At 37.4% G+C, this 26,242-nt stretch overlaps 1 protein-coding gene across 2 annotated transcripts in view; it reads left to right on the forward strand.

Moving 5' to 3' along the window:
- The first annotated feature begins 353 nt into the window (after window positions 1-353).
- The window catches only part of pipox (pipecolic acid oxidase), a 51,216-nt gene continuing 25,327 nt past the window's right edge, over window positions 354-26,242 (forward strand). For both annotated transcript variants that reach the window (XM_041797810.1, XM_041797818.1), the window contains exons 1-5: window positions 354-522; window positions 3,982-4,130; window positions 12,715-12,928; window positions 18,970-19,152; window positions 24,242-24,394. In XM_041797810.1, coding sequence (XP_041653744.1) covers window positions 412-522; window positions 3,982-4,130; window positions 12,715-12,928; window positions 18,970-19,152; window positions 24,242-24,394 — 810 coding nt within the window. In that variant the 5' untranslated portion in view covers window positions 354-411. The remainder of the gene's footprint in view (window positions 523-3,981; window positions 4,131-12,714; window positions 12,929-18,969; window positions 19,153-24,241; window positions 24,395-26,242) is intronic.

Genomic DNA, 26,242 nt, shown 5'->3' on the forward strand with positions numbered 1-26,242 from the left:
TAAACATATAAAATGTGAAGAAATATAAAAGTTAGAATAAGCAGCTTCTTTTAGATGATTTGAGGCCATTTTCAAGACGTGAGCGGAATATGATTTTGGTTTATGCCCTCCATTTAATTTGTCAGGCACAGTGTCCCGCCATGCCCTCACATGCTTCATTTATCTGTAAAACTTTTTAAATCCTTACTTAGATAATACAAAGGCTTTTAGATTGGTTTAAATCTGAATTCATCTTGAAAAGTAATACATTTTAGTCATGGTGGTGCATATTCTGCGCTCCTAACAGACAAAACTCAGGACACTAAAGCACACAGTGCTCCAGTGCTCCGGCACAGCTTGTGGGCGTTTCTTCCTTATTGGCATGTAGTGAAATGAAAGTGCACATTGAACTTGGAGCTAAATATAGTGAAAATGTCGCAGGAGCTGGTGTATGACTGTATAGTGATTGGGGCTGGAGTGCAGGGCTCGTTCACGGCCTATCATTTGGCTAAGAAGAACAAGAAGACCCTGCTGCTGGAGCAGGTGAGTGTCACGCACTGTCTGAGGAAGGGGTCTGCAAGTTAGGCCCTCTATCAGACTCAGAGGTACTTTTTTAAAAGAAATGTTTCGTGTGGGACATAAAAAGAGACCCAAGAGTTTGTGCGCTGCAGGCAGCAGAATTTCGCATTCTTTGGTTTCTTGGCAGCTCCTTGCTGTGTTACCTAACGTATTTTTACTTCTTAGCTTTGGTACATGACAAGAAAGATGAGGGGTTCAGTTGTTTGCGCTTCTTTATTATCTTCTTAATAATTTTAATTTGTGTGCATCCTTGCAAACGTCCTTGCACCCTACTGCAAAAAGTGTACTGAGAGATCAATTACTTGAACTGTTTTTTAATTCAAGCTTATTGAATCAGTGTGATGCACACAGCTCAAACACAGAATCGTAGGGTTTTGACCCCCAAAGCCCCACAACTTGGCATGGGGGTCTACTGACCTAGTTATTGCTCCACTAAGTAGTGAAGCCAAACGGAGGAGAGGTGTGATTCCTGATTTGTGGTTAAGTCAGGTCTGGAAAACTACATAGCACAACGCTTTGTGAAAATTAAAAATCATTTACTGTAAGAGCATTTTCGTTTTTACCGTTTTTACACTTCTGTTCTGTGTCAGTATTTGCAGGGTGACAGTGGCTTAAGTTTAAATTGAGCTGCAACATGCAGAAATACTTAAGAGATTCTGTGTGGTCTTTCCTGATTCAAGATGTCAGTGCATAAAAAGGAGTTTATTTATCAGTTCTCCATGGTTGAATTTAGCTCAGTGTCCATAACTCAACCTGGTTCATAACCTCAGAGAGATGGATGTGATTACTCCCAACATTGCAGCGGTCAACCTCACAAACTTACAGTCTTCACGAAATGTGGCTGCATGGTTATGTGGCTCTAAAAATGTCCCAACTACATTCCAGCTGTTCAAAGATATCCAAAACCCTGCTGTTTTCATCACTTTGCAAAAACATGTCTTTTTTTCAGACACTTGCACCTAAGCAGTCAAACTCCAATACAGAAATGAAGAATCTTTAAAATTTTGTAAAAATCTTTTTTTTTTTTTTTTTTTTTTGTTAGTTGATTGTATCACTCACATATACACACTACTTTTTTATTCTCTCGATTACATGAAGAAAGATTAAACGTAAGGATGCTAAGACAAGCTTAGATCCTTTCGGTCAGTTACTAAAGCTGAAAATAATCAGTCAATAAACACATAATGTTTTGTAGCTGTAAAACTTAAAATGTTCTTCACTTTCTTTCCTTATATAGATTATGTTTTCAGATTTCCCTCCTCTGATTGACCTGAGCTTGCTCTGATTTGTCAATTTGTCTCTATTTGCTGAAAAAAAAAGAAGATAGTTCTTGTCAGTTCAAGACCAATATTCTTCCAAACTTCTATAAACATTTGGCTGATTTTCTTTATTTAATCATCCTTTTAAGTGCACCTAAACTCACATAAAAGGAAAAATGTGTCTTCTGTGATGTTCTTTAAACCTTTTGTTGTTAACACAATATGGAAAATGACCTTTTTGGGACTGAGGGTGAAAATGGTTTAAGAGAGCCTGGCTGCAGACATCCATAAATGCAGGCACACTTATTACTGCCTAACTGAATTCATCCATGCGGTGATTTGACGCCTGTATCCTACTATGTATAAACCATACAGTAAACCAACATTTTATTTTTCATGGATAAATTTATCATATTGAGAGAGAAAAGATATTTAAAATTGTTAATGTATTCTGCCCTTTTGGCTCCTGTCCACCAAAAGCACAAGCTGAAACACATTGGCACTTTGAAAACAGCTTTTCTCTCTTTAAACGTGAGATTCTTCCATGAAAATTAAATGGTGGTTTATTGTTCAGTACCTCCACTTTGTTCAGTTTTTAGTAAGAAGACATATTAATTCAAAAAGCTAGCAGCCAATAGACGTGGGTGGAGCACAATGCCCCATAGGCTCACCAATTGTACATCATCACTTAAATGTGTTCAGTGAGGCCGTAGGTTGTGGATGTCCAAGTGCACATGAGCTCATGGATGTCTGATGTCTGTAGGTCTGTTCAATAGAGGGTTGCTTGCAGCCTTTTTTTTATTTGCAGACTACAAACATGGCAGGTTTGCGTGGTAATTAAGTAATTAAGAAATGGAAGAATTGATAAATGGGATGACACTATAGTGACGATAAATGCAGCCACAATTATTTGCAAAGTACAATAATAATAAGATGAAAATGTAAATTTATTATAAAATTAGAAATTTCATTGAAAAGAGCACAACTAAACTGACACCTTTGTGCTGGCTTTGGAAACCAGAGGCTATTTTCACTTTCTAATAGACAGTCTGTATTTAAGAAACTTTTAGCAGGATTAATGAGTTGTAGTATTGAAAAGTACAAGAAACATATATATATATATATTTTTTTAATAAGACAGATTCATAGGAAAGGGATGGATCCATTAAAAGTTACAGGTAAACAGCTAGTACACACTGTAAATTGTTCCAAAAAACAGACAGTTTTTCAGTACTGTAAAGTTGCCAATTATTTGTGCTTTTTGGACAGCAGCTAATAGTGCAGCTAACACAGTCTAAATCACATAAATGTATTGGCAGTGTTTTAGCACTGCTATGTTGCCAGTTTTTTAATGCAATGTAGAAGGTGTGCTGGAGTTTGCCTGCAATTTTTGATAACTGACATCAAGATATTATCCAACACTGTGTGCCTAAGACTTATGAAGCCTAGCATTAGTTCATTACAGTGACCAAGAGAGGTCACAACAATTACAAACGCCACAACACAATGACATTAAGCCACAACAAAATTGCAAAAGCCACAACACAACAACATAAAGCCACAATGGAGGTGACCTGGACTCCAACTGTATAATTGGTCCATGTTACTGGAGACTCCAAATGCCGATGGAGCAATTGACTCAGACAGAAAGTTGCAGAAGTTTCAATGAATGAAGTTGGAAAAGTAAGTGAAAGTAAGCCTCCACCCCAGCCTTCTCCTTGATAGCATAAAGCTTGTTGCACCCTCATATTCAGATTCTGCACTATGGATTAATTGCTTTTGAGCAAATTTTACTGTATTCAGTACACATTGTCATTAATGTATTAGTCCATATGGGGGTTTCTGGCCATGTGCTCTCTGGAAAGTCAAAGCATGCTGCTTGACTAACCAAGGGAGCATCTTTTGAGCAGATCCTTCTCCAAGTAAAGCTATGTACCAGTTATGCAATAAAATGGTTAAATGTATGATGAGTGTGTTCCTACTGAACAGTTTTTGTTGCTGGTGTCAAACATTTCATTGATTTAAATAGATTTTTATTGGCCTCATGTCAAAGTTTAAAATCCCAGTATGATGACAACTTTATAAAACTGTTGGCAAACTTTTTCCTCCCAGACGTAGGGGGAGATTTCATTTAAACTCAGTCATATAATTTTTATTTCTTTAGTTTGTGCTGCCCCACACCCGAGGCAGCTCCCATGGCCAGACCCGAATCATCCGCAAGGCCTATGACCAGGACTACTATGCCATCATGTTGGAAGAGTGCTACAAACTCTGGGCTCAGCTGGAGAAGGAGGCAGGTGTCAGACTCTACAGGTACGCTCAGCACAAAACACACAGAGAGTGAGAGAAAACCCATTAAACAGAATATAACAAAACCTCAGCCAGAACACGCAGATTTGTCACATTCAAGGTGCTACGAGCACACACGAGCAGCGGCTCAATCTGCAGAACCATAAATGCATGACTTTCTCATTACCTCCAGCGTCACTGAATCACCCGGTGACACCTCCCGTGCCTTTGGATGTGGAGTGGGGGGCTTTTTTTCATCTCACTGAACCTTTGATTTTCCTTCGCAGAGTAGGGAGGAATTTGTGTGTTTATAAATATGACAGCGGCATCAAACTGCGAGCAACCTTGCAGCAGCATTTTAACGTTCCTGCTCTGTCTGAGACGCCCTGTTTGTTTCAGCAGCAGAGAAATGAAGAACACAGCTTCAAGGGCACAGAGTCTTGAGGGAAGAAAGGGATATACCACCAACAACATCCATACACCAGTAGGATGTCCAGAGAGAACACTTTTGGTATTCAAATATTTCTGTCTGAAACACCTGAATTTACTTTGGGCCTGCAGAGGACTACTTCTTTTGTGATGTCCCAGTTTTTCCCAGTTTATTTAAAAGTTAAAAGATTTAGGGCTGCAGTAATAGATTCTTTTTGTAGTCGAGTATTCTATCGATTCTTCTGACGATTAATCAAGTACTCTAATGAGAATTATTGCATTTTTTTAATCTGTCACTTTTGCTTTTTCAAGAGAAGTAGTACTAGACAAATGAGAAAAGAAGCTGGGTCCCTTAAATGAGCTATTTTTATATCAAAAATTGGTAACAAATTATCTAAAGAAAATATATTTTACAAAGAGCAATTAAGTTCTGATGACAGTTTACATTTCTAAAGTTACACGGACAGGAAGTTAAATAATGACATTAGATTATGACATATTTGGGGTTTTAGGGATCCTTTACCAGGAATTGTTTGGTGCCAACACTTTATTTCTTTCATTGTAGTTTATTTCTATCCTCCAAGTTGTCATTAAAGTAAAGGGGCACTTAATCATTTAAAAATCCTCTATTTTATGCATGAATGTAATATTTCACATTATAGCAAGAATACAGCTCCATCATTAACACAGAGGTCTGACGATGTCTGAACGGTGAACCTTTAGATTACAGGAATTTGGTCTATTTTTCAAAAGGGTGTTCACTTTTAATTTTTACATATTTTTTTGTGAGTTCATCCACCATAGAATAAAAATATTACATTTTAAGACCATCCACTGACATGGAGAACACATTTTAAGGGATAAAGCTGCTTCTGTGACCTGTTGAATCCTAACTGTATGATGATGAACTTTAACCTACTCAGTCTCTGTCACGTCTGTGGCAATGAGGTGTTTCTATTTAATTGGTGTCAATTCATTATCAATGTAAGTCTTCTCAAATTATTCAGGATGCTAAACATTTTGAAAAATACGCTGCAATCAAGACGTCAGTGCGCTGAATTTTAGATAATTTCTAATTCAATGTATAACGTGTGCACACGGAGAGAGAGAGAGAGAGAACGAGCGAGGGAGAGGGGGGAAGCACCAAAACAGGACCTGAATCGTGAAGCCTGACAGTGTTCTGTAAAACTGTCGGGTGAATCAGAGAAGTTTATGAAATTCCCTGAAGTCTGCAGACACAAAATGAGCGCTGCAAGTCAAGTAGTCAGCGCATAAACTCAGAGACCTGTGTAGGTTTACAGATGAAGGCATAGTGCCGTATCTGCCATGAAGCCGCAGCCAGTGGATGCGTAATAACGCAGGACGAGTGCCTGTAAACATCCCTGCATCTCTTTCTCTTCCCTTGTAATTTTCACGCCTTGTATCATGCATGTTACGTTACAGTAACAGCGAAAACAAGGGCATTGTGCCACCCAAATAGCCGTCCGTGCAAAACACAGCACGCCACGCAACACACGGCGCGATGTCCAGGCTACAGCATGGCCGTATACGGATACAGGACTGACTTAAGCGAAGCCTCGAGGCAGATAATTTTCCTCGAGGAATTTTTTGAATCGAATTATCAGGATAATTCGATGAATGTTTCAGCCCTAAAAAGATTAGTTAATATCTTGAAAATGTGCTTTCTAAAAGAAACAAATAATGCTATGCTGTGAATCAGATTTAGCATTCCAGATTTTGTTTTTATGCAAATCAAATAATATTTGTTCCCATCTTTTAGTTAGATACGATTAAATATGATCTAAATAACCCAAACTGATGGACAGATTCAGACTAGATCTAAGGAGCTAAATGTCCAAATTATGATGTTTCATTTCAGCTATTTGCCATCATTGTATATTGATTACAATTTGGGGTTTCCCATAAAAATCATGAAAAATGTCTTAGTGTAATGGATATGAGCTACAGGTTTAAAAGCAAAAAGCTGAACATTTGACCCCTAATTTAACCCATTCACCAACACGCATCATGGCCAAAATAGCTAGCGATAACCAAGATGTTTTCATTTATAACAACGATATTAATTTCAGAATCATTATTATTATGTATAATAATTAGTATCATTGTTAGTAGTACTAATGATAGTAGTAGTAGCAATACTTATATTCTATCTTTAGTTGGCTCTGCACAAAAACATTAGCTTACATTTGTATCTTACAAGGTAAAATTGGTTGACCTGAGATGCTGAAATATATCTATGACAGTTAAAACAATGTTTTGAGTATAAAATGCCAAGTTTGCATAACTTTTTCACATATCTCTTTCTATAACAACTGGAAAGAGGTGATTTTAAAGTATTGTCAGTTAACAAAAAGTGCACACTGCACTGGCAATGACTTTGAGGGCACTGTCATGTTATTTTATCCAGGATTCACTTGTGTTCCTTATGTGCCCTCATGCTCACCTATCTGCACATTTGCCAATAGCAGGGAAGTGGGTATGAGAAGTAGTGATGTCACCATCATACAGAAGTAAAAAAGTTAGCTGCAGATTAGTTGTTTAGATTCCGATACCAGTATTAGAAACACATCTGATACTGCTGAAAACGGGGGTATTGATATTTGTGAGTGCATGTGTTTATGCACAGATATGATACAGTTTTGTTCAACTCTATATTTTGCTTAATTTAGCTGTGCTATTTTTAAGTGTTATAAACTGGAAATCAATTCTGCAGAAAAGTTTGGATGCATTCATTATTCTCTGTATGTATTTGTTAAAAACTCTTCCAGAAAGAAATGAAACTGTTTATTAAAAGTTAGATAACTTTTGAACTACAAATTAAGCGTCTTATTTGTTGAAGCTAGCCATTGTGCCATTCCATCGTTGCTTTCCATGCTTTTGTAGCCTATACGGGAGCTTTTCTCTTGAGCCTGGAACTAAGGGGGGGTTTTCAAGGACTTTAAACTTTAAATCTACACCGATAGATCGGATGTTGAATTTCTTTCTATTTATTTTTTAAATTCCATTTTGGATCATTTATTGTTATGCTATCTGCCATATTGTTCCTTAGAATGCAGTATTTTGGACAAGTTGTAAGTGGTGTATAGAAGCCTGACTAATACCAAAATAAAGAGAACTGTCGCGGTCAGGAAAACTGCAATTATATCACATGACCTCTGCAGGACTGAATTAATCTTTATGCATGTACTTTATCATCTTCATGCCCAACAGTGAGTGTTTTAGCAAAGAATGTAATTTTTTTTAAATTAATGTATTTATCATTTTATTCCTAAATGATGTATTTCTTGTGTAATAGAAACATTTTCCCCATTTTAAGTGCACATAAATACAGCAGAAAACAGGCAACATAATTTTATCTACTCAGAATTTCAAGGCAAGGAGCCCTCTCACTTCCTCACTTCACCTGCATGGCTTCATTAATCATATCTCAGGGTGATAGTTCATGAAACAAAGCCACACCCACAATATGTTCCCCTAGAAACACAGCACACCTCCCCATCGCCTCTGCACCTGTCCACAGCTCATGACGGATGTGTCCACGTCGAAGGCCACCTGTGCCCTTGGGCCTGTAAAAAAATGTCTGCATCCTAATGAGAAATAGGCCAGAGCAAAGCCTCCAGTTCCTGCTGCCGCTACTTCTGGGACTAATGGAGCCATCGAAAAAGGGCATGAGCAACTAAAACGTGCCCACAAACCTTTTTATTTTCCCCACATACATGTCAACATGTGTGCACAGCCACCCGCTGAACTAGTGCTACCAATCACCCTCTTTGACAGGTATGACTAGATGAGGTTTCATATTTATGACCCGACATACACCCGTACGGTTTTTCCTTCCTGCGTCACACACTCGTAAACAGTCGAGCTCACAGCAGACACAGTCATAAAGTGTGGTGATGAATGGCCACAGCCTTTAGCTGGGGTTGTCTGTGCCTCACGGCTGCTGACAGTTGTCAGAGCAGCCTTTAGAAAACACTGCTGGCAAAGGGCGAGTCGAACATCTATCAGACAGATTACTGATTCAGACCCTGTGTTTCACAACCTCTCACTCTGACACTCCATAACTTCATACAGGAGCTGCTGTGGTCTGATGTATTACTGTCCACTGGTCATATGAGGTCTGGCCAAATCTTTTTTTTTAACCACTTCTTAGATTAAAGGGAAATTTTGCTGATTGCAGCCTTATCTCTACTGGTGCAAGAGAAGCTTTCTGTGTAAAATCACCTGAACCTTTGTAACAGATGCTGTTATGTCTCTGGGCTGCAGCTCTGAGGCTTTAAAATCAGTTTTACAGGAAGTACAGACTGTGTCAGCTTGAATCTTATCAGTCTGTATGAAACATGAAAAATGTGTGATACACAATCAGATTTTTCAATACAGAGATAAGAATATGAAGTGATTCTGAGATAGGAATGGGCAACTTTTGTTTTTTTAAAAATAACCTTAAACCTTCTCTAAATTTTAGGGGTATACGGTGTTATCACCTGGTGTTTAAAAACCACATTTTATAGGTGCTTGCCAGTGTGCATGTGCAAGCAAAGTGAGCAGAATGCACACCTCTGTTGCAGCTTCATTTATTCCTTTCACAAAATGCTTCTGCTTCAAAACGTAATCTAACCTAACCAAGGGAATTTTTACAAAAGTGCTGGAGGTGATTTACAGTTAAAGCTTTGTTTTCACACTTCACAGAAAAGCTGAGTTACATGAAGTTTCTCTCTATATTTGCTCTCCTTCAATGGCACATATGTGCTCTCTTTTCCTCCCTCTTCCATCCCTTCCCTTCAGAGGAAGTATGAGAAATAATAATCCATAACTATTATCAGAGGATCTGGGGATGTTTAAAATTTTAAAAAATATGGATAAACATTAAATATTATAATATTAAATACTGATATATAGTTTGTATTTCTATGTTGCGCATCAATGGCGAGTTCCACTCAACCAAATTTTATTGAATAATCAGCGCCTAAAATAACGAGGTCCAAATAACTTTATCTGAATTTCATATAAATGGCAGTTAAGATAGGTTTAAACATTTTCTAAAACCATTCATGGTTTTTTATTGTGCCTGATGTTGCTTTTGCAGCATACCATAACCTGATGCTAGCACCGTGTTTTGACATTTCTTCAGAATTCCCACAGGTCACAGGATTCTTGCAGGATTCCTGTAGGATGGGAGTCATTCCAAGATCCATCATGTGATTGAGATGGAATTGGGAAAAAAGTAAAGAGGAGTGGGTGGAAATGGTAGTGGCTGGATTTTTTTCATTGGAAAATATACAGAAGCACTGCATCTTGACCACATTTGGCAGCCATTTTTTTTGTTTTGTTTTCTTTCAGTTAGCCAACACTGCAACGTAAGTCAAACAAACTACAGTTCCCACACTAGAAACAGCACTTTTTCTCCATCAAATTGGCACCAATTAATCTAAAGGATAGATGATGACTAACTTTATCTTTATATACATTAAGATATGTGATATTCAAAATTAGTTGACTTAAAGTTTGATCTCTTAGTAGTAGGAACCAGCATCACTGATAGGTTAAACTAATTATTAATTTTTCAAAGAAATTTAGGCCTGCAATACTTGTCAAAAGCTGTCTATACTGCAGCCACCTGCCACTAGTAGGCCTTTTAGCTTCAGTTAATTCCTACTGTCATGTTGCCATGTTTTGATCTAGAGATTAGATATTAAGTTGAATGTAGGCTGTGTCAGGTTAAACCTATAATTACTCAACCAACACAATAATTAACCATATTCAGCAAAGGTATGTGGATATTGATCAGATATTGATATTGAGAGGGTCAGTAGAGTGTAAACAACAGGAAATAGCATCACAAGTGTATATACTGTGTGTGTGTGTGTATATATATATATATATATATATATATATATATATATATATACATAAAATATGAGTTATGATGTACTCATGAAATAATATGTATACATTCAGATCAATCCGAGCATCTCTAATAATTCCAAATCACATTGTGATGCATCTGGACACAACACAATGCAATACAACTATTAAGTAGGTTTTCTCTGCACAATAGCACAAACTGACAAATGTTCTGATTTGTTTGATTACATCTACCAGGATAACTTACTGAGCATTCACATCAAACTTTATTCATTATAAGTGGGGCTAGTTAGATAATTTCTTAAATTTATCAGTGTTTTGTCAGACATTGATGATTGTGAGAAAATTTAGCAGTCTTTCTACCACCTCAGGTAAAGGAAAAGACATCCTTTATTATAAATATGCTTTAAATTCTGAAAATTATTCATGCAAAAGTAGCTTTATACAATAAAATCACATTAACCTGCTAATAGCGATAATTTTGGACCTGCATAATTCTGTTGGCACAGAAAGTAGTTCAAATTCCAGGTTTCAGTCCATGAAAGAGATTTTTTTCCTAATAAAATTAGATTTTTGACATACTTGTTGTAAACAGTACCATTACAACATACACCATACCATTACATTTCCCTCCTTTCCTGCAGATGTACAGGTTGAGTCCTCATTAAATACCAAATTACACATAATGAAAAATTATAGTTGAGATATCCTCAAAAAATAAACTGCCATACTTTCAAAGTGACAGTAAGACATGAAGTATGTGATTCACACTTTGAACTTGAACCTTCATAACTCTACCTGAATATTTGAGCTGCTGTCTCTGTGGACAGGAGCTGTTTTTCTCCACTACACAGGTGGCTAGCTGTCCTTTGTGAAGTTTAATAGTTTTTTCAAGGGTGCATGGGAAAAAAGGGGATGGGGAGTTTTTGAGGAAGTGTCTTGGTTTTGATGACCCTGAGCCTTCAGCTGCATGAAGGTAAAAATAAGCAACAGCTCCATGTTTATTCTGTTTTCAGCAGCTGCAGGGACATCCTTGTAGCCAAAGTAATGAGAAAATCATCCGTGGCCCCACTATAAGGTTGATAGAAAAATGTCTTTCAAAATTTTAAAGGGGAAAAAACAAGGTAGTCAGGAAACAGAAAAAGTTTAATTTCTAAAATTATAGTTTAAAGACCTGTGATTGCATTCAAATCCCAAGGTTTTTCTTTCATACTTACCATGAACTTTTAACCTGATGAAGACCATAGTCTACATAGTTCCTAGCATTTGAATACCCTTTGATGACTGGCTCAAAGTCTAAAGAAAACTCAGATTTAATGTCATTATGATCTAATTATAAAGAAAGCTCAGTGTCATCAGCGTACCGTTGAGTTTTACGCATTTTGGGACAGCTGTTGATGCACAGAAAAAAAGTATAAAGGACTCAGTATGGTACCTGGCATAACCTTTTCAATCACTTAGGACTAAATAATAAGATATAAGTTAATTAGTTAAGCAAAGCATTTAAATGAACAGCTATTTGAAAACATTCATAAGCGCTACATGCGAAGTTACAATAAGATTTTTAAATCTGACTTAGCGATTCCTGCTAATGTGCAAACTTATCTCTGATTTTCATAGATCTGATAATCATCTCTATCAGTACTTTGGCCCTTTCATTTGAACCCAGGGCTGCCTTTCCTCATAGGGATTTATTTTAACTGTGGCTGTATAAAACATGGATATAGTTTCAGTGATGTCCCCATTGGTTTCTAAAGAGGTGTTCTGATGGCCAGCAATGGTGGTCACCATGTTGAAAACTTTTGAACTATCTGAGATGGGCCCTAAGCCTCCTTAAAATGGCTACAACACCTGTAGCTGTCAGTCAGCTCAGCTTTACCCCAAATTATGCAAATGTATGCAAAACTGTTACTCTCAATGTAAAAAGGTTAGACAAATAACACCTCTGTAATAATAAGACCAAAAGACTTGTATTGTACCAGGCTGAAAATAATACTGAGTTCTGCAGGAAAATTTGCATTTTAGTATTGTACTTAATGGGGATTTCTGGGTGTTTGCACATGGCCTCAAGTGGAAACCTGAAGAACTGCAGTTTTGCACTAATCCTTAGGCTTCATATTTCAATAGCAGAGGTTGCCAATTGGTTTTGACAAGACTTTTGTTCATAGTTCTTTTGTAGTCATTTTTTGCTCTCACTTGAGGAGAAATGGACTGTTTACAGTAATGAAAGAAAATTACTCCATGATGCCTGCATAAGTTTCTACATTTTTAAACCAAAGCTCTCCCCTCTCAGACAAACAGGACTCCTGGTGATGGGACCAGAGGGCAGTCAGTACTATGAGATGGTGAAGGCCACCCTACAAAGGAACAAGGTTCCCATGGTGGCCCTGACCAGGGACAACTTCAACCAGCACATCCCCCATGTCAAGCTGGGTGAGGGCCATGGAGCGGTGGTGGAAGTCCCTGCTGGAATTCTGTATGCCGACCGAGCATTAAAGACCGCACAGGTAAGACACAAACACCCATAAAATAGCAGAAGTGTGTGAGCTTCAGTGTTGTGGCAGGGTGTGGCGAAAGAGTATTCCAGGAAGGAGACATCACGTAAACACAGATAAAGGACTGGACTGATTCAGCACACTTCAGGGGAAAAATAAACCATGTTCTTATTCTAGTAGGGTAAGAAAAGATTTTCCAACCCTTGTAGGGTAGGTTATGAGTAGTAAGTGAGTGAGTAACTAGTAAGATTACAGTGGCAGATTATGGTTCTTGATCCTAGTAGTTTAAGATAAGGTTTTCCAGCTCTGCTAGGGCAAGAGTAGGTTTTCTGACCCTAGGAGGGCTCAGTATCCTTGAAGGGTTAGAGATGGGTTCCCAGCTCTATTTTGGTGAGTTTAGGGTTCTTGTTCTACAGGTGAGTTCTTAACCCTGGTTGTGTAAGATAAGGTTTTCAGAACCTTGTACGGCAAGTGTACCCTAGTAGGGGTCATTGCCATGGCAGGGTTAGAGTAGTTCTTGGTCCTATCTCGGTGAGATTAGGGTTCTAGATGGCTTCCCAAACCAAGTAAGGCTTCAGGCCCTAGTAGGGCTTTTATCAAGGGCTAAATGGCTAACTCACCAAACATGGTCGAATGTTAAAAATATGTCAAAGGTTTATCTCTCCCTTTCTATAATGAATGGAGTCCCAGTGTGGAAATCCCTCACATGCTAGTAGGTGTCTTTAAGTACAAAATGTGCAATTTGGTGCAGTAATAGCCATGTGGCTAGTATGGTCTTTAATATATATTTTACTTAGACATAATTGATTGAATAAATCTGTATTATTTTAAAAATTATGTTTGAAACAAGCCTGTAGGTATTGGTCCAGCTAAAAAATAAAACATTTTCTGATGCCAAGAACAAAAACTGGGCGGAGAATTTGCCTGAATAATACTAAGATGTGGATAATTGAACATATTTCATGCCCATTGTTTTAATCTAATAATAGCTCATGCCAGGAATATCTTTGAGCAATAAATTCACATTAGGAGACTGTGTCAGCTGTGAGAGGAAGCACTGGAGGAGAACAGACTTCTCCACGGCTGCCAGGTCAAGCACAAAACACCGCTCTGTTATTTCAGGGTGGTGCCATTCTCAATCGACTGGACTGATTGTTCGTCCACCTCTTTGTAAAACAGCAGTCAATTACAAATTAAAGCTTGAAGTGATAGATGTAGAAGAGATCGGGACATTATAGCTTTGTGCATTTTATGCCACAGCTCTTTAAAAGCCTTGTGCCTATAAATTTATGTCTTAATATGTGTTGCGATTAATCTGTCTCGTTGAATTATCCAAGAGTGGCAAGGCACTTAATGTCTTATTTTTCCCTCTATGAAAACAAACAGCTTATTTTCTTTGGCCTCAAAAATCCATCATTGTTGTTATTCCTATAAACACATGTTGCATTTGGATATTGGTGTTTTGATCAGGTGAGTTTATATTTATATTCCAAGACCTAAAGTGTGCATGTATACAAGGGAACCTCTTCAACTATGGCTTTTTTTTTCTTTTTTTTTCACATAGACAGTAAGAGCATCTCAAGGATTTCTGCTCCCCTCTACAACATCCCCCAGACAACCATAACCATAACCACATTTCCATAATGAAAAATTACCCATTCAAAGATTTAGATTAATGTTGTCAAAGTTTTGCCTTAAATTCTCCAGTACCACACATTTTAAAATGCCACGCTTTTTTATCTTAATGATCAGAATACATCTGTTCCATAAAGAAAGGTCTGTATGGGAAGAATGAGCCGATCAAAAATAACAGGCAATCATATAGTGTGTATTGTACAAAAAACATTTACCATTATTTCGTGCAATTTATTTATTTATACGTTTATTTCATATAATAAAGAAAAAATATATATATACAGTGCTTAACAAATTTGTAAGACCACCTGTCATAAAAACAAGAAAACATCAATATTTTAGAAATCCTTCAAAAACTTGTTTGAAACTAAAAATGTTATTGTTATTTATTTGGCAAATAACAAACTAAAACAACTAAATAGTCCTTTTCACACATAATAACCAAAAAACTTAATATTTGTATGGCCTCCTTTGGCCTTGATAACAGCTTGCATTCTTGCTGCCATTGTTTTTATGTACTTTTCCACAGTCTCTTTTGTTATTGAGTTCCAAATAGTTTCTAGCTGTTTCCACAGACTTGCTTTGGGTGAAACTTTTGTGGCATCAATCTTTGAATCCACTAAATCCCAAATTTTTTCAGTAGGATTCAAATCCGGACTTTGACTTGGCCAGTCCATCAGTTCCAGTACTCCAGATTCCTTTTTCTTGGTCAAATCTTCTCTGCACAGCTTTGAAGTATGCTTGGGGACATTGTCTTGTTGGTATATGAGCCCACGGCCAATCAGATTCAGTCCAGAAGGGATTCCATGATGCACTAAGATGTTGTGGTTAGGGGCGTGTGGTATATGCGGTAGACGGTATAAATGATATAAATTTGGTCTACGGTAGAGATTTGGACTCTACCGACCAATCGCGATAACGCTTGTTAATGATGTCATTGTATCTGCCTCAGTGTGAGTTAGCAGGCAAAAACACAGTTTTTTTTCTCTCGGAGTCTGACGGCTGTACCGCAACTAAGTCAGTGTGCTGTCTCTGTCAACCTGCCTGGGGTTGTAACACAAGCTAAGTGCTGCTTTGGCTGGTCGCAGAGGCCAGCGCTGCAGCTCTTCCTCTTACAACGGCATAAACAACCGCTTAAAAGCCTATTTTAACTTATGGCTTTCTTTTCTAAGTCCACAGTGAGTCAAAGATCCAGGCTTCGATGTTAAATGAGGTCAGAAAAGCTGCTGTAAACTAGCCGTATTCCCCAGTATGGCAGCCTAAGCTAAGCTAACTCAATGCTAAACACAATACTTACGTCAAGCTCTTCAAAATAAAAGTCCACGGCTGTTATTTTTCTGAAACACTTTTATTGTGAACGCCTTCACTAGGAAACGTGTTCAAGTCATTAGCAGCTTAATACCCCTCATCAGGTTAGAGATAAAATGCGAAACTTGGAGTGCAGTTAGACAGAAGTTAAACTGGAGAGACTTGAAAAAAATAAAACATGTTTTCTTTTTTCCTATACTTAGAGATAAATTGAGTATGCCATCAAAGGTTTGTTTTAAGGGCAGAAGGGGGTTAATTGCACTTGAATTTGGATTAAAAAAGCATTCTCTCTTTTTAATTTTGTAAAGGCAAGAAAAATACAGTGATATGATTTTTAGGCCTTATCGCGCAGGCCTGGTTGTGGTAGACGTTCTTGTTCATGATACCGTCCATTTTCACTCATTTGTCCACACCATATCCACAAATGGAACCCCGTACCATAATGGAATCTCCACCGTGTTTCACTGTGGGTGTAATGCATCTGGCATCAAAACATTCTCCAGCTTTTCTGCGGACATAAACACGACGATGCTGACCGAAGAGTTCAAACTTGGACTCGTCTGTCCAGAGTACCTTTTTCCTGTCGTCAACAGTTCAGTGTTTGTGCTCCCTGGCAAATCTGAGGCATTTCTGGATGTTTGCAGGCCTCAATAATGGCTTCTTGGCAGCTATTCTTCCCTGTAAGCCTTGTTCCGTCAGTCATCTGCTTATGGTCATTCTGGAGACTTTCTCAGACCCTGATCTAGAAGCATTCATCTCTGCCTGAAGATCAGCAGTGGTCTTCCTTCTGTCTCTAGTACCTTAAATCTTGAGGTGTCTGACATCTGCTTCAGTTAACTTTGGTTTCATGCCTCTTCCTTGGTGCATTTTGTAAGTACCAGTCTCAGCAATTGACTCCAAAGCATACTTGACCACACAGTGAGAACACTTTATGTCTTTCCCTGTTTGTCTCAGAGACCATCCAGCATCATGAAGTGCTTTAATGTGGACTCTTTCATTTTCAGTGAGCTCTCCACGTTTTACCATTTTGAACAGGAATGAGGAATTTCAAACTGAATTCACCTTTTTATACCCAAATTTGAGCCGGCTCGCTGGGCTTCTCTGAGAAGTCAGAAATTTATCAAGCATAACATTCAACCACTAAAACTCTTTTTTCTGTTTAGGAATGCAAGTAAATAACTATAATTTGACATATTAATCAAGAAATAATAATGTGCTTTACTATTTTTTCAGTTTTTTTTGTAAATCAGTAAATTTGAAAATTCATGAATAACAATAATGATTATATTTTAGCATTAAAAATATATATTTTTTTATCATTTTTATGCAGAAACATAAAAAATGATTTTGGTAATTACCAATGCTGTTAATTTGGGGCAGCTGGGGCATAAACCTTAATTTGGGTGGTGGTCTAATAAATTTGTTAAGCATTGTACACACACACTTATATATATATATATATATATATATATATATATATATATATATATATATATGTGTGTGTGTGTGTGTGTATTTTTTTCCAATGTAAAATCTTCTACTTTGAATGAAAAGGAGCAGAAGGAAGAATAATCTTATAATATCTGCTCTTTATTCACTAAACATTAATGGACAACATATATACATACATAATAAAAGATTTAGAATCAAATAAGTAGGCTGACGGCCAAACAGCGATTCAGCTCTAGATATCAGCTCATAAGTTAGAATTCATGTCAACCAAATGACAAAATCAGTGTCATGTCTTCACAACCCAAAATAAAAAAATACCTTGTTTACTTGTACTTTCTCAACATACTAGCCTATATATCTCTTTTAAAAATAATATGTGACTTGGACTCTTTGATTTGTCCGTCAAGATTGTTACATAAACATTCCTTTCACAGAACCACAACATCACATCAGTTTGGTTCTGAATCTTGGTATTATAAAGATCTCTATGCAGGATGCACAAGTTTGCCTGTAGTTTTTGGAAATTAAAAACAATATATTACCCATCTTTGGGTTTCTTATATGTATAGTTTGAACTTCATTATTCAACTGAGTATCCAAAATGGGAACATAAAAAACATTTGTCATTTTTACACAGTAAACAAAAGTGGTTTGTTCAGCCTATTTATTCCCATATTAAAGAAAAAGAAAGATCACATAATGTATTTAATTCTGATATTTAATTTGACCCATTTCTGCACAAGAATCACACGCACCTTGCTAGTGTGCCCACTGCTTATTGTTATGTAATTGGACTTGAGCTTGAGCTTGTATACTCTTTCCTTGTCTAATTTCTCAGAGCACTTTTTACAACACAGGTGACTCTTACTCATTGACTCTCATTTTGACCAGAATCAATACATAGATGATGAAGACTGCTAATTGTAGTCTTCAGTATCAACTGATCCCATTCATATGCATCCATACACAGCAGAGGAAACATTTGTCTTGCCCATGGACACATCAGTGTATGACTGCAGGATTTAGGATAGAACCCTCGATCTTCCCCTTTGATAGATGACAGACTCTGCCTAGCGATCCAATCGTGGAAAATGGCACAGCTTTAAAATGATATAAATCCTCTTCATGAAGGTTAAATAGTGAAGACCAATGATCTATACCTTGTAGTTATCAACACTTTGTGTCCTCAGTGCTCTTTAGACTAAGCAAAGGGTTTTGTCTTGGACTATTGACTTACATATGTGTGTTTCTAAATTCAGAAAAACACTTAATGATACACAGAACTTTAGGACTCATATTTTTTTAACTTTGGCAACTGTTAGCTATGTTGTTTGATATTTATCAAAACCATTTATTAAGGTAAAAAAAATCTTTAAAATATTGCCCACTTTATATTCATAGCTTTATTTTTGTGTTATTGTCTTGCAAACATATTGGCAATTAAATTATATAACAACGAAGACTTAAACTTTTTAATAGATAGATCTTTTTGACATTTAAGTTTTCAAGAGTCGTATAGGTTTTATTTCTGTAGATTAAAGGAAGAGTTTAGACTCAGATTCATTCTTTCATCATTGGGACTGTACTGTAGTTAGTCAGTCCTGGGTCCTGTTACAATGCTCATATATCTGATGGATTCTTTTCTCTTTCTTTTTCAGGGGCAGTTTCAGAAGTTGGGTGGGGTAATAAGAGATAAAGAGATGGTGACAGACATCAAACCTGGTCCTGTGGTAACCGTGGTAACCTCTTCAGGAGTGTATAAAGCCATGAGTTTGGTGATCACTGCTGGACCTTGGGCTAACAGACTGCTGGCTTACACCGGCTTGGAGCTTCCACTAGAGGTAATCAAACTATTGCTGCAATGATGTTGATGTTCCTGTGTGAAGATGCACTACTGTTCCTTTAAGAAAGTACTGCAGAAATTTCCACAAGTCCAGACATTTATTAATTCTACAAGTTTAGACCATACAGTCTCAATTCTTTTTATATATAATGGTATCTAAATGTAAAGCATTGAAAGACATTACTGAGAGAGGGACATCTGTTTTCACCATGGTGCTGCAGAGGAGAAGTCTAAGAAAAGTGAAGATGTTTAAACCCCTAAAAAGTCTGCTGACCTGCCAGCGGGTCTGCATCAGAAAGAGTCCCTACAATTGCAATCCAGTCAGATATTTGATCCAAAAACAGAATACTTTCATCATGATCCATGGACTGGTTTTGTATAATTTCAAATTTGCCATTGTTGTCTTAATAGTCCCCTGTATTTGCTAAAAGACTGTTTTTTTTTTTCAAGGCAATCATTAGCAATGATACATGTAAAAATGTCTCTCAACCTTTTAATTGACACCTCATTTGACCTAAACTTGGAAAGCAGATGGATTTGCAAGCCTCCATTTCTGTAATCAGGCAAATCCATCTCGAAAAGCTCCAATCTACAACGTGCCAAACAGTGTTTGGTTCAAACCAATCAGCAATGTTTAAGGAGAACAAGGTGGTGGCTATTGGCAGGATGGCTACTATAGTGTAGCGTAATTATACCAGAACTGGACCACCATAATAATTTAAAGCTTATCATGATCAATCACTGAGTTTTTTTAAAGTCCTGCCTTTCCTAAATGCTTTCTATGGGAGGTTTCCCAGATGAATGTGAAATATCCATACAGTTGGAATATGATACAGTCTGTCTGGTGTGTCAGGTTATATTTGACCAGTTGGGACCTTCCTAACGCTGTCTAGACCCTACAATAGCCAAGGAAGTATGGTGCTGCCTCTCTTGTTTTGTCACCAGCCCCAGCCATATAAGGACTGGCATATGCTGCTAGTGAGATGTAAACAGTAAAATTTGGAATAATGTCTCTAGTAATGTAAATATGAGAGCAGGGTGGTATTTGAATTAAAATGAATTTTTCTATTTCTTTACCACAACATTTGATAAATACTTATGCAAAAAGTTGCAAAAATGCACAATAATTCATTTATTTCTGCACCAGTAATACTGACACTGATTCTAGACTATGAATGGGATTACTTTTGTGTCACATTTCATAGAGACCATGATGATGTCTGTACGTAGAAGCTTTCAGAAGTAGCAGCAGCATTTCCATTGGACTGATATGTGGACAGTATTAAGGTAGAGTAAGGGGGGTAGGACTTGAAAAGCTTCTGCTTCTTCCTACTCCTTTTTCAGACTTATGAGATGAACTATGATCAACTATGATTCGTTCGATTGTTTTTGTTTTTTCTTTTTTGTTTTTATTTTATTTTAATTTTTTGTTGTTGTGTATGTCCGAAAATAAATAAAAAAATAAATAAAAATAAAATTTAAGTATATAACCATGTTTACCATGGTTACAAGGGTCCTTTTGGAGTCTCCAGTTTGAAAACGCCTGAAAACAGGTGTAAAATACTAATTTATTGTTCTATTTTTATCATCTATGAACCTGAACTAGGTAAGCCTTCATTCTTTTGTCTATTTGAGTTTAGCACCTAATAACCTCCAGCTACTGTCATCAACAGGCCTCTGATTCACAATTTCACAAAGTTAGTCAGAACAATGTTAATCAGTGCAAGAACTGCTGCTGGAACTACATACAATAATAAAATATAAATGTAAAACCAAGTGCAGTTTTAACAAAGAAGATGTCAAAGAGGCAACCGTACAGTGGATTGAGGTGATAACAATTGAAGAGATGTGAAAAGAAGAACAATGCAACCAGGTAGCATCAATACCTAGGATATATTGCACAAGAATGGCAGCCTACAGACTAATCTTTTTTTAATCTGAAATCAAAGGTACCTAGTGTGTTTCTTTATACAACACACATATAGAAAAAACAGTGTAGATCTGATAAAGTCAAACTTGTCAAAAAATGCAAGGTTCCTTTTAAAGAGAAACCAAAAAGGCTGGGCAATGGCACCTACAAAGTTCAATCTCAGACAAGTTGAAATGCAGAGAGAATCGCACTGAAAAGTAGTTGAAGTGCTTAAAAAGGCTCTGGACACTCAGTGAGTGCCCAGTGTGACCTCCCGGACACATGCATCATATTTGTACCTGAAGTAAAGCATAGAGTATGTAAAGTAGCCTATGACTTTGTTCAACACGTTTATCAGTTTACCTTTTGTTCATTTCTAAGAAAGGTTAGTAGGAAGAAGGTCCAGTGGTAAATCGCTGAAAAGGGGAATTTTATCTTGCATACCTTTCAAGAGGACAGTTGCCTCCACAAAGTCCATTAATCCCTGATAATCGGATACTTCGAAGGTCATTAACCCGCTCATACTATGGTCACTTGTCAAGGAAAATAATTAATAAAACTACTAATTTATCAATTCATACATTTTGCAGTCAAAATACAAAGTTTTACTAAAGCAACAATTCCTTTTTCTTAGCAATGCCTGAGGGCTTGACTAACAACTGGAATAGCCATTCCAATCCCATAACGTTCTTTGGGAATGTCAACATTGTTCAGTACTCCAGTAAGTAGGCCAGGCCATAGACATGAAGTCACAACAGGACAAACAAACTAGTTCGCTCAGCGCACTTATTTAACGGATTTATCAATGAAAAGGCCTGAAGACTAGGGAGACGGAGAGTCATCTGTGATCAGACTATAAACCTGTACGTTAACATGGACAGTCATCTGATAGAAAGCTTGGTTTTAGCAGACCAGCTCTGTTTGTATAAACAGAATAATACCCCCTTCTGTCCATATATCAGAAGTTAATGGCCACCAATGGAACTTCCAGAGCCAATCAGAATCAAGTATTCATCACGAACCATGATATAAACTGGTTTAAATCTAGTTGAATAGCCTAACTGAGCTATGACCGCTTGACTGCATGTCAAAGAATAGTGATTTTACCTCACAAACATAGGAGTTGCTGGTCTGCCTCTGCTTTGACTAACTGGTTTCAGCTTAAACTCCTTTCTCTGTTATCAAGTTCCTCTTTTTGGTCACCACTGGGATTTAAACCTGCAGAATGCTTAAAATATTACACACAAAGATGCCAGAGACCCAAAATGCGTCACTCCTTTATACCTGAAAGGCTCAAAAGCCTTAGTCAGCAAAGCAGTCTTTTCCTTCTCACAATATGCCATAGAGCCTGGAAAGAGAAGGTGATGCAGAAACAAGCAGACTGCTGTTAGCGTGGAGGATTGGAGATGATATTACAGTTGCATTTTTCAGGTTGTAGCAGGCTGGGGGGCTAAAAGAATGCCATGCCTGAGTAAACCAGTGGAAAATCCAAGGCTCTGTGCTCTGCCTGAATTTTTATGGTCCCTGGGAATGAGTGCACGGACAGTTAGTTCATTACACTGAAAGCTCCTGAACAATGTGTCCCTATTATCAGCTCCCTCAGATGGACGTCGTTTCTACAACCATGTGTACATTTCATTAAATCCTCATTCTCATTTCAACACCGTTGAGCTGCTTTTGTAATCGCATTTCTATTAGACAGAAAAAAAGTGACAAGGAGGATGGAGGAGGTGGTGTTAGGTAGGTTTTATTCCTGGAAAGAAAAAATAACATCAGCAAAGATTAGCATAAGAACATTTAAACAGAAACAGATGCAAGAGATTTAGGATTTGTCGTTTTTCAAACTTTGTTTTGTTAAGCAGCAAGGGGAGCATTTTATTTGTTACATAACACCAGACTTCATTAGATAGGTAACAGACTTAACCAAAGTTTTACCTGACATGTTCTTTAATTGTACAGTATAAAACCCAAATTAAGAGTTTTGTCAAATTAAAAGTAATATTTTACTGAAGTTCTTTTTGTCAGTGTCTGCTTCATTACAGGTTAAAAGTAGTACTCTTAGCCTGGTCAGGGATAGGCCCAAACACTTGATAATAAGTTGTGTAAAAATGTGAGGAGTTAAAAAGTAAAACCTGTCATATCTGTAGATCCTTACATTAAACAACTTCTGCAACTGTTACACATTATGGATGTATGTGATAAATAAAGCATGTGTTGTCTCATAAAATTGCATTGATAACCCCATAGTGGATCATGGAATCATGCTACGTAACATGAGGCATTTACAGCACATATCTGAACAATAGTGACTGTTTATATCTTTAATGTGTCGTCACACACTTACAGAAACGCTTACCTGGCAGGCATGAAGGACTTTCTACCGCCATATTTCATATAGAGGTTATTAGTCTTGGATGACACCTAAGGTTTAAAGTAGTTTTATTCTTTATTATAAAAACAACAGACAGTTGTTGTTTATTTGATACTCTAACAAACCAGGAGAAAAGCCAACACTGTACTTCTACAGAATCCTTTCTGAGAAAGAAAATCCAGTGAAACTAATGCTGTTAGATACTCTGCTGTTGCTTTAAGGTGCTAAAAAAGTAGACCAATCTACCTGGAAATGACAGTCCCCAGTGACATGCCACCAAGGATACAACACTGTACATCCCCCCAGTTCTCTAAATATGGTCACTTCCTGTTCTATCTCATGAGTTCACAACAATTAAAATTCTTATTCATGAAGCAGAAAGATTTCTTAAATTCACAATTAAATTCTTTTTTTTTTTAACTCATAACATATTTCTTTCATGAGATAATTGTGGCTGCATTTTACTTGTATTATGACTGTTTCATTTTAATTATTATTTTCTTGATTAAGCCCTATTCCTACTACCCTAGCAATGTCTGGGGAACTCTGGCTGTTTGTAACAGAAAGGGAGGTTGTCAGTAAATCAGATCCTCTTTAAACCTACCATATTTGTTATTTGGAATAAGGAATAAAATCAGTAAAAGGCAAATATCCAACACAAAGGACATGTAGTATTTTGCTATTATGCAAATAGGCTGTTTTTGGGAGAGGATGCTATTTTTGTCTCTCCTCTTGTTTGGATTTGTAAACCAATGGATGATGTCAGGTTGGTTGCTTCATCTTCTTAGTTCTCTATTTTTTCTACAGGTAGCAAAGATCAACGTGTGCTATTGGAAGGAAAAAGTTCCTGGCTCATACGACATCAAGAAGAGATTTCCCTGCTTCATTCAGACTGAGAGTGAGGAGTCTAAAGAGCACATCTACGGTCTCCCTTCAAACGAGTACCCGGGCATGGTGAAGGTGTGTATCACTGCAGCATCCTGTGCATTAACTCTGTGTGAATAGTGTCTGAAGTTCTGACGTAGAGTTCACTGGAAACAGGCTTGTCACCAGGTTTGATGTCGGTTGCCATCTCCGCACTAAGCCATGTAAATTAGAAGGAGCCAGGCCCAGCCCTCAGAATGTTTTTTACTACCCTTTTACTAGTATTTACCTTGAGCCAAAAAAGATAAGGTAACTTTACAGTTCTCTATTGTTGAACAGATTGAATTATCACCGCTCATAGAAAACTTAAGCAGATGAAGACAAACTTATACATTTCTGAGGGATGTGAGCTGTCACAAAAAAAAACACTGATACTAGACACCACTACTAAACACCCTGACAGCTGCATTTACTGAGAATGTAACACTTAAGAGTTAGGTGTGGGATTTAAGGTGTAACCTCTGCCTCCATTTGGACTGTCTCAGCTGATGAAACAGCTCGTCAGTAATGATGCAACCCAGTGTTTGACTCAGAGAGGAGAAACACCAGAACAAATTCCTCACATCATAACAACAGAACAGAGCAGACTTTGATAATGATGCTTTATTGGGTTCATTAATGAAAATCAGACTGTGAACTAATGCTGTGTGAGCAATGGAGCAGGCAGCATTTATCAAATTAAGAAACACACTACCCTACTGGTTACACACTGATGTGGCTTATTTTAGTTTAGGCCACATGTGTAATCCATGATTATGAACTGTAAAAGAAGTCAAATTAGAGGTATTTTCCTGTGGTGACAAAACACAATGCCACAGGATACTCGGTAATAGAAACACTGTTTCAAAATTAACTGTTAAATGTGATTCAGAGTGTGAGTTCTTCTGTGCTGGATGTGTGAGTTGTGCAGTGTTTGATGTCATGAGATGGCACGTCTCTATTCTGGGCATTATGGTGGAGCAGCAGGAGCTCACAGCCTAATAGCAGACCCCATGCACAGAAGAGAGGGGGGGACAGATGGCAGTGACACGTCCCATTATTCTTTCTCAGACACCACAGATACTGTATGTGGAATACTAAGACCATTAAACAATACTGTTAAAACAGGAACATTATAATTAGTCTCTTTTTGTTTGTTTGGTTTAATTTGAAACGGCATGGACCTGTCAGAAAGTTTTCTATGGTAGCACATTTTAACAAAAGAAAATAAAAAGAGCAGTGCTTTAATCTGTCAGCTGCCTTGCTGTGCTGTGAGTCTGTTTGTGTCAGAGTGGCTGACAACGGCACAACACAAAAGCAGTTTTAGAAGTAAAATGTGTGTGTTTGACAGTCACTCCACTTCTTTAGTCCTTTACCCTTCAAACTGCAGCCTAAATAAGTCACACTGACATTACAAAAATTTCCCTTTTTTCTGTAGCTTTACCAGAAATTTATCTTATTTCCTGATAAACAACATTAAGTTCAGAAAAGAGGTACTGGTTCAGTCTGCAGTAAGAGTTGAGAATTGGACATTGCTCTTAAAAGTTACGCAGCTTCATCTGCCCAATTATTGAAATGTGTGAACATGTATATAAATGCCCTGATCTTTTCCTTTTCTGCAGATACCAATCATCTGTGATTGAGATCTGCTGATCACCTGCCAATGTTGGTCATATCTTGTTTTGTTGCAGCAACTGGTTCAGTGGTTGGACAGTCTACATAGCATTGTAATGTACCAGGAAATCCTACAGATGGCAGTGTAACCTGATCAAAAGAGCACACAAGTGATCTTTGTTCAGTCAACAGCATGCATTTACTTGGGTTAACAGAGAAGAACAAAAAGCTCCCTTGGAGCAATGTAAGAAGCACCCTTCGGTAAGGCAACTAAAATACACAATGCAATGA

Source organism: Cheilinus undulatus, linkage group 2 (assembly GCF_018320785.1).
Source record: "Cheilinus undulatus linkage group 2, ASM1832078v1, whole genome shotgun sequence".
Classification (NCBI taxonomy): Eukaryota; Metazoa; Chordata; class Actinopteri; order Labriformes; family Labridae; genus Cheilinus; species Cheilinus undulatus.